Source organism: Lolium perenne, chromosome 2, assembly GCF_019359855.2.
Source record: "Lolium perenne isolate Kyuss_39 chromosome 2, Kyuss_2.0, whole genome shotgun sequence".
In the NCBI taxonomy this organism is placed as follows: Eukaryota; Viridiplantae; Streptophyta; class Magnoliopsida; order Poales; family Poaceae; genus Lolium; species Lolium perenne.
This window is the reverse complement of record NC_067245.2, coordinates 66,362,438-66,372,174: the sequence shown is the minus strand read 5'-3', so window position 1 is coordinate 66,372,174 and position 9,737 is coordinate 66,362,438. Positions and strand designations below refer to the sequence as shown.

Sequence of the window (9,737 nt, the reverse complement as noted above, 5' to 3'; positions counted from 1 at the left end):
AAGTACCCGAGGTGGGGCGAGGATAGAAGGGACGCGTCTCATCAAATGTGACGTCACGAGAGATGCGCATCCGACGACCAATGGGGTCCCAACAGCGATAGCCCTTATGCTCATCACTGTATCCGAGAAAAACACACTCACCGCATCGAGCGATCGATTTGGTGCGTTCGCGAGGAGGCAGAAGGACATAGCAGACGCAACCAAATGAATGGAGAGTCGAGTAGTCTGGAGAAACACCAGAAAGACCCTCGAGAGGAATGACACCCTGTAGAGCAGCGGAAGACTGAATGTTAATAAGGTGGGCCGACGTAGCGACAGCCTCAGCCCAGAAATGTGGCGGAAGAGAAGAAGCAATCATCATAGCACGGGTGGTCTCAAGAAGATGACGATGCTTATGCTCGGCGACGCCATTTTGAGCATGCGCGCCGGGACAAGAAAACTGAGCGAGGGTGCCCTCCTCAGCAAGGACACCACGAAGGTGCTGAAAGATATACTCACCAGCAGAATCAGCACGGAACACGCGAATGGGTGAAGAATACTAAGTGCGGACCATGGCCGCAAAACGCTGATAAATAGAGAGCACCTCACTGCGAGAGTGCATGAAAAACACCCAGGTGTACCGTGAAAAATCATCAATGAATAAGATATAGTATCGATGGCCCCCTTTCGAAGCGAAGGGAGCCGGACCACAAACATCTGAATGGACTAAATCGAACGGTCGCTGAGAGACAAACACACTAGTAGGATAGGGAAGCTGAATCTGTTTGCCTAACCTACAACCCTAACAGTGTAACGACCCATCTCCAGAGATAGACCCCAGAAGGCCACGATGAACCAAAGACGACAGGCAAGAGTCACAAAGGTGACCAAGACGATGATGCCACTGCTGAAAAGAGTCGGTGACAGAGGCAACAACCGGAGGAGAACTGGCAGATGAAGTGGCAGCGGAAGGAACACGAAGCCAGTCTAACTCCCAAAGCCCCGGAGACTGACGGCTACGAGGGCCAGCTCCAACCAGGGCCTGTGTGCGACGATCCTGAACCGCACAAGACTCAGCGTCAAGAATGACGCGACAACCAGAATCGGTGAGCTGGCTAGCAGAGAAAAGGTTCATCTGAAGGCGAGGAACATGAGAAACATCAGGGACAGAGAAAGAGGGAGTAGAAAGGGTGCCTGTACTAGAAACGGGAATAGAGGTACCATCAGCCGTGACAACACGGACAGGAGAAATAAGAGACCGAAGAGCAGACAGGATAGAAGACTCAGAGGTCATATGAAAGGAAGCTCCAGAATCCAGATACCACGGGGACGTACCTGACTGTGTAGAAAGTGGTGGTCGCGCAGAAGGCGAAGAGCCAGTCACAGAACCAGCAGCACCCGGCGAGGAAGAGTCTGGAGTAGCGAGCAGACCACGAAGACCCCTGAGAATGTCCTGATCAGAGAGTGCAACTGCAGAAGATCCTGAAGAGCCAGCCTGCTGACGATCCTGGAACTGCTGACGTAAACTGGGATCCCGCGTCCAGCAGGTGGAGGAAGTGTGGCCAACCTTGCCACAGTAGGTGCAATGAGGACGAGGGCGGAGACTCGGACCGCGAGGCTGCTGACGTAAACTGGAATCCCAAGCATCAAGCAGGCAGTAAAGCTGCGCTATCTCATGCGCAGAGAGGGGCGCGACTGGAGAGGTCGAAGTACAATCAGGTGCCGACGAGGAGCTATTATCCACACGCACAGAGGCCACCAAAGGGGGTGACGGAGAGCAACACGCCGATGAAGATAGAGTCGGCAAAGCGCGGTCATAACCACGTGAAGAGGCCGCGAAAGTCGATGTAGAGCGGCATGCCGACGCAGACGGAGGCGACGAAGCGCGGCCAGAGCCGCGTGAAGAGGCCGCAAAAGTCGATGTAGAGCGGCAGGCCGACATAGACGAAGTCGGCGAAGCGCGGGCAGAGCCGCGTAAAGAGGCCGCAAAAGTCGATGTAGAGCGGCAGGCCGAGGGAGACAAAATCGGCGAAGCACGGCCAGAGCCGCGGGAAGAGGCCGCGAAAGTCGGTGAAGAGCGGCGAGCCGACGTAGACGGAGTCGGTGAAGCGCGGGCAGAGCCGCGTGAAGAGGCCGCAAGCGGCGACGAAGAATAGCTAGCAGTCATGCACGGAGGCAGCGGACAAATACCAAGTACCGAAGGTGGGCCCAAAGAAGGGGCGGGATCAGCAGAAGACATAGCTCTTTTTTTTTTCTTTTTTTCTTTTTTTTTTCTTCAGACGGAAGTCAACTCAGGACGCAGAAGGGAGATCGATCTCAGGAGGCAGAAGGGAGATTGAGAGGGCAGGGATGAGGCAGCAGGGAGATTGGCGCTAGGAGGGCCACACGCGGCCAGGGAGATTGCAGCAGGGAGATTGACCACACGCGGCCACGCGCGGGACGTGCGGCCGGAGAGCAGGCAGCAGGCGACGGGCACGGGACGGACGGACGGCAGCCGGGATCTCCACGCGCGGGACGGGCGGGCGGCCAGCGATCGATGCAGGTGGCCGGGCGGCCGGCAGCGGGAGGCGGCCAGAGGAGGGGCGACGGCCGGCGGGGGAGGCGGGCGGCCGGCGGCCACGCACGGAGAAGACCGGGCAGCGCGGCCGGAACACGTAGTAGACTAGAGGATCAATTATTTTGCTCTGATACCATGTTAGAGGAATATGCGTGTTGTATTACCAGGGGGCCAAAGGCCACAATATATAGTACATGTACAGGTGCTAATATGCAGGAAGCCCCCTAACATATGGGGAAACTACAATATACAGATATATACTCTAACAAAGAGGACCCCAGTCCGTGGCAGTGAGAGCGCGATCACTGATCGGCAACCCCAGGTATGAGAATGGAAAGGACCCAAGTTTACAGTTGAGCATACGCGCGATCCTGGGCCCATCTTCCTGATCCATACCTAACACCATAACCTCACTTTTGTGGAAATTGATCCTTTGCCCCGATATGCTCTCAAAACAGAGCAGAATGTACTTCAAATTGGCCACAGCCAAATCATCGGGCTGGATCATAATAATGGTGTCGTCAGCATATTGCAAGTGAGATACCCCCAGGGATCAAGTGTGGGATTACCCCCGCAATATGACCGACCCCTCTAGCTTTATCTAGAATAGCAGCTAGGGCTTCGACAACGTAGTAGAAGAGAATAAGGGATAGGGGTCACCCTGGCGCACCCCGCGGCCGTTGCGAAAGTAGTTCCCAATGTCTCCATTAATGAAGATTGCAGTCTGGCCTCCCGAGACCAGAATGAGGGCCCTGTGCACCCAAGCGGGCTCAAAACCCTTGCCTATAAGAACCTCATGGAGGAAGGGCCAGTTCACCCGATCATAGGCTTTCTCGAAGTCCAATTTGAGGAAGACTCCCCTAAGCTTCCTGGATTTGGATTCATGGATGATTTCTTGGAGGGCGAGAACGCCCTCGTGAATGTATCTCCCTTTGATAAAGGCGGATTGGGAACGACTAATGGTCCTGTCGCAATAGGGGATAGCCTAGTGGCATAAGCTTTGGCAACAAATTTAAAAATCACATTAATCAGCGCAATCGGACTAAAATGTCTTATATCCTCCGCCCAGCGATTTTAGGGATAAGGGTGAGGATTCCAAAATTAAGCCTAGCAATGTCTACCCTCCCAAGGGCAAAGTCATTGGCAATATCCATGATCATAGGCTTCACCAAGTGCGAGAACTGTTTGAAGAAGGTGACCGGGAGGCCGTCCGGCCCCGGAGTCGTGTCCACCTTCATAGCAGCAAGCACTGCATCTATTTCCTCTCCGGAGAAGATAAAGGTTATAATTTTTTTGCCAACCGTATCTCACACAGGCAGGAATAGTTTGTTCCTGAGTCCCTGAGTTTCGCTGCGTACTTTCGGTTATTTGGACTTCTTTTCACCCCGACACTGGCGGCTGCTTCCGCGGCGTAAGTTCCTTCTTACTACATCTTCTCTACTTATATGTTTCTTCCGATTTTCCGGATCCGACAAGGCTTCTTCCTCCCTGTCTTATTCGGTTCAGAGACCAAAATGGCACCCGCAAGCGAGAGCAACAATGCTGGACTTACGGACTACCTCTTACGGAATGAGCTTACGGACAGACGTGTTGATTTTCAGTTGGTTCAAATCGTTTTATGCCCCGTGATTGTAGGACATCAATTCAACCGCTGCCCTCCACGTATGTCCGTAACCTGGATTTTGTATAAAACCGTCCGTAGATGTAGCATTACTCGTTCACCTCGTCACTAGCCAGCTGCTGGCCGGAGACGTGGTAGACTACATCGTCTTCCGCGCCGTCTGTTCCGGCTGGCGCGCCTGCACGAGCGACGCGCGCGATCCCACCCTTCGGAAATCGGATCTATTGCCGCGCGGTTGGGTCGCCCTCTGTGACGGCGACGCGGTCCGCCCGGACGACACCTGCGAGATCACCCTATTCCACACGCGCACGGCCAGGCGCCTCCATGTCCACCTGCCGGAGCTCCGGAACCATAGGATCGTCGGCTTCACTCAAGGACTCCTAATCCTCGTGAACAAGCGCACCATCGCCATCCGGGTGCTACATCCCTTCACACGAGTCGTGGTCGACCTCCCGTCCCTCGTCCCCGTTTTCCACGATGCGGTCAGTAACCGGAACTCTGTCCTTGGCATGCATGCCGCGGTCTGTAGCGCATCCGCGACCTCCATTGCCGTCGTTGTCTGGTTCCCGTCGACAGCAGTAGTGCTAGGCGCTGAGGTTGGCCGCCCAACTTGGGAGGTGCTCCATCGAGGGCTTTTCCTAAGGTGCGTCTTGCCCTTCCAAGGAAGGCTTTACGCCACCATGGGCTGCTCGAGAGAGATCATGCAGCTGTACCCAAGATCGCCCCATCCTGTTCTTGCTCGTGTTCCAGATGATTTCGGTGATCCAAGACAATGCAAGTACTTCCTTGTGGAGTGCCGTGGGCAAGTGCTGCTTGCCGTCCACCATTCAACTGCACGACCCTGTGGCGCGGATCCGTTCCACCAAAATGCCTACAAGCTATTTGCTCTGGACATCGATCATGGCAAGCTGATCCCAGTGAGCTGCCTCGGTGGCCACGCGCTGTTCCTCAATGGAGATAGATGCCTATCTGTTTTGGCCAGCGACCTCCCTTCTGTGAGCTGCAACTCCATTTACCACACTCTACGCGGTCGCCCCGTGGTGGTGCACTCGGTAAGTACAGGTTTCTCTGAGCAATTAGCAGTGTCATGCCAAATACACGACGGGAAGGATAGGATCCGCCCCTCCGTTCGCCCCTTCACCATTGTTGATCATCTTCTCACCTACTGCCATCCTCATGAGTGGTAAGTACTCCTATGTTTTCTCACTTTCCTTCCTTGCACGTATCATGTCCGATACTACATTGTGATTGACTTCTCTCTTCTTATGTAGGACAAAAGGACTCATGTTTCATGAGTACCACTCTATACCTGAATCTTTCGAGGAGTTGGCCAAGTACATCAAGGCAAAGAACTCTGAACTGCACATTCCGCGCATTGCAAGGAAGAAACCACGTCACCGCACAACGCATTGCCCAATGAATAATGAAGGTATAAATAATGCCAAGACACAAAATGCATAATTCCCTTGCTAGCTGAATTGAGATCATTGTGTGGCTCAGTCAATTCATTGGTGGTTCCCGACGCCATGTGTTGGCATGGTCTTTTGTATTTGCTTAGCAAACAATTTGTCTATGCTATGCATTTATTGTGGTCGTTCAAATCTGATGTCTGGCAAATTAGATCTGTCAAACATGTGCTGATTACACCCTAGGGATATGCACAATGTGATTATAGGATATTTCTACTACCCCTAGGGATATGCACAATGCGATAAAATTGCATGTGATGTTTGTATTTCGATGGAGCATTTTGAGTTAGTAGAATCCTACCAATGTAGTAACAGCGACTATTGTATCAGCATTGTGCTTCCGAGAACATCATGAAAGTAGTTGTCATTCCAAAACTGAAACGAGTGTCCTAGGTCCGAAAATGCTACCACTTTCAGTTGACCGGTTAACTCAGTAGAATACCAGCTAACTCAGTAGAAGAAGCTTGTCAGTTTTGTAGTCAAGTACCTGAATTAATCTCGGACCATGTCAGAAAAGAAAAAAATAATAAGAAGAAGGTTCCAGATCCAACCCAACTGAGGCCTCGACCCAACCCTGTCGCTCACCCGCCTTGTCCTCAATGACCCCCGCAGCCTTTTTTTTTGCGGGGTAAATAGGAACTTTATTAATCAGGTCGGGCTACAGGGCAGTCGAGTTCTAGCAACCGAAGAGCAGCTTTAGGTCCAGAACCCAACAATAACAGAGTACATCGTTGTAATCTTGCTAGATCAGCAAGAGAATCACTAACCCTAACCTGTTCTCGTTCCACCTTAATGCAACACACTCTCTACATTGATTAACTAAACTTCTAATCTCATGAACCCAATGTAGAGAAGCTGATCTATCAACAGACACTGCCTTGACCGCTTCAATAAGTTGAGAACAATCCGATTCCACCAAGATTGGCATGTCGGAGTGAGCTAGAACAAGCTTCAGCCCTTCCACTCCTACTGTCAGTTCTGCCTCCAATTTGCTTGGGCAGTCGTCAATATGACAACAAGCTATAAATATAGGATTTCCTTCATCATTCCGTAAGACCATGCCGAGACCGGCAGACTGGCTCGAGAACGAGCCATCGCTTGATAGCTTCACCCACCTTGACGGGGGTTTACTCCAGGGCTTAGGCGGCAGTCTAAACTCTACTACCGCCCTTCCACCTCCGCCCCTGCTCATGCTGGCCATTGCAGGCACCTACTTCACCCAGTTCGACACCTCACCTACCAACGCTAGGAACTAGATGCCACTTGTTCCCAGGTCGCCGCCTCCCAGCGTCGGAGCGCTGCCTCTACTCCCTGGATAGCGCACACGACCTCCACGGCTACAGGACGCCACCCCCGCTCCCTGGACCAAGCTGCTGCCTCCCAGCGATGGAACGCTGCCTCTACTCCCTGGACAACGCACGTGACCTCCCCGGCTACATCCAGGCCGCTGCCTCCCAACGGGGTAGGGCACCGGCTCCTTTCCCGCTCGGGTCGTTCCCCTCCAGGGCGACTCGGGGCGGAATCCTAGCCCCCACCACCGCCGCCTTCCCCTCCTCCTCCCCCCTCCTCGTCGTCCCCGGAGGCCGCCGCCGGTGAAGCCTGGCGTGGCCGGTGATGGAGGCGGCGGGGATCCTCACGTGGTCCCCTGGTGCGACGGATGGAGGCTCGCCTCCGCGCTGGGGGATGGCCCCAGCACTTGGAGGATGATGGCGGCGCGGCCCTCTCGCCGGGCGGGCGGTGATGGCGGCAGCGGCGTTGCCCCGGCTAGTGGCGCGGCCTCTCCTCGCTTCCTCGCCGCGGCCTCGTCGGGCGGACGGTGATGGGGGCGGCGGCGCAACCCCGGAACCTGGCGGCGGGGTCCTCTCCTTCCATCCTCGCCTCGGCATCGTCGGGCAGGCGGTGATGGAGACGGATCTCGTCCTGCTCCTCAAGGTCTGGGATCACGACACCAAGGGCGGCGGCCCTGGATGGCGGGGACGGTGTCGCCTTGTGGCAGGTGGCGGGCATCTGGTGCCGCTGACTGTGGCACCGTGGGGGTGGTCTTCTCTCTCGCCGGAGGAGATCGGCTAGTTGTGTGGCTAGCCGTGGCGGATCTCGTGATCCGTCGCCTAGCTCCCGATGGCGAGGCGCAGCTGCCGGTGAAAGCCGGCCCGGACTTCGGTCATGGCGGATGATGGCGGCGTGTTTCGTCGTTACCTTGTTGAAGGCATTGTCTCTGCAGTCTGCGTTCTTCACCTGGGCTGCTCTGAGGGAAACCCTAGACCCAGGTCTCCCGGATCGGACGATGGCGATGCGCAACGCCGTTCTCCCTGTTGGGGGCATCGTTTTTGGAGCAGACAACGGAAGGCGGTGGTGCTGAGGTGGAGCGGTGTGCTTTTGCTGTGTCGGCATCGTCGTGTCGCTGCGGCATGCATGGTACAGTGGTGTCTCGGGACGGATGCAGTGTGATGGACTCGCGCAGGATGGTGGAGTTGTCTGGCGCCGTGGCGGCATCGATGGCAGGCCTAGCATGGTCAATGCGATGATCTCTCTTGAAGATGGAGTCGAGGAAGACGGCGGTAGCAACTTCTATGGCGTGTGCGTTGGCGTATGTTGAGAGTCTGCTTGACTGGATGTGTTTCTCATCTGCTATTGGACGGTCTGGGAAGACATTTGGTTTTTGGTTGATGTGAGTTGGTGAATTGTCACCCCCTCATCCCTCTGTAGGTTTAGCGAGGTGGCTTTGAGTTTGATCTTTTGTATTGCTCTTGTAAGGTGTTGTGAATAATCTAATAAAAAAGCCGATGCAGAAGCTGGGATGATATTTCCCCTGGTTCGAAAAAAAAACACGCAAATGTGAGTCTTGTTTTGTTACTATATACACTACACGAGTGGACTTGATGTATCTCGCTTCATTAACCATAGTGTGATTGCTTAGGACCTGTTTGTTTGGGCTGGTTGTACGGTTGTGAAGGTAAAGCTGTTATTTTGAGTTTTATTCTTTGGCAAATTAGCTAGCTGTGAGCTGGAGATTTGTCTGAAATATCCTCGGAGCCATAAAATTTGAGTGTAAACAACAAATCTATTACTAACCTGATGGCTTCTTTTGTAAGCAAGAATTGTACTAACGTGATGGCTTCTTCAGTTAACCACAATGGTTGATATAGTTCTGTTGCTACAACTGGCTACTTGCAAATTACTATATGCCATAGTTTTTTTTAAGAACCTCTTTTGTATCAAATTCCTGAACCCGAGAAGACTTGATGCCTCTTGCTCGCTTCATTTCACCATAGTGTGATTGCTTAATATGGTGTGGCACTTTTCTAAGCAAGAGTTGTACTAACGTGATGGCTTCTTTTGTTAACCACAATGGGTGATAGTTCTAATGCTACAGCTGTCACTTGCAATATATGCTGTAGAGTTTTTTTTAAGAACCAGTGTGTCTTCTGTATCAAATTCATGAAATCGGTACTTCTTTGGATCCTTCTGTATATACTTTCTGCAAGAGGAATTAGGACTTATAATTCCTGTTGTCTTTATGTTGCAGATTTGTTCACATTTGAGCTACCAATGCAAAGAATTGCAAATGCAAGTTGAAAATCTCTTGCTCTTGGACAATAAACACCCCCTGCTACCAAGAGAGGAAGCTCAATCTTAGCTCTTGCTAGCCCAGCCATGAACACATGGAGCTACAGCAAGCAGCCCAGCCACTGGGATTCTGTCTTCCTATTATGATATTGAACTGTGCTATGATGTAACGGATGAAATGGTATTTTGTTGAAATTCCTATTAGCAAATCCAATTGAAAGGTTCCTCATAAGACTTTTTGGTAAAGATCGAGTGATGACGAGAGATAGAATGAGACAAAGCCTAAAGGGGAGAGCACTTAGCCGAGCATTTAGTAGTAGTTCGGCTGGGGAAGATTTTTGGTATCCTGTGTGTTCATATTGTGGTGCAAAATGTAAATAAAAAACATGTCAAAACTGTTAAAAGTAAAGTGGAGAGGCAAAGGAGAGAGACAACAAATGATTCAACTGTTCTGTTCCATTGATGATTCACAACTTATATACAAGGGGAAGAGACGCGAATATGGGTCACGTCTGTTCGAAGAGGTGTGAGGAAAGGTTGTGTC

General features: G+C 52.4%; 1 protein-coding gene across 1 annotated transcript; it reads left to right on the top strand.

Moving 5' to 3' along the window:
* Positions 1–3,649: 3,649 nt before the first annotated feature.
* On the top strand, positions 3,650–9,340 carry LOC127328619 (uncharacterized). Its single transcript, XM_071825358.1, has 4 exons — positions 3,650–3,719; positions 4,239–5,340; positions 5,429–5,586; positions 9,153–9,340. Exons 1-4 carry the CDS (start codon positions 3,650–3,652, stop codon positions 9,200–9,202), a joined length of 1,380 nt encoding a protein of 459 aa, XP_071681459.1. The 3' UTR covers positions 9,203–9,340.
* The last annotated feature ends 397 nt before the right edge of the window (positions 9,341–9,737 follow it).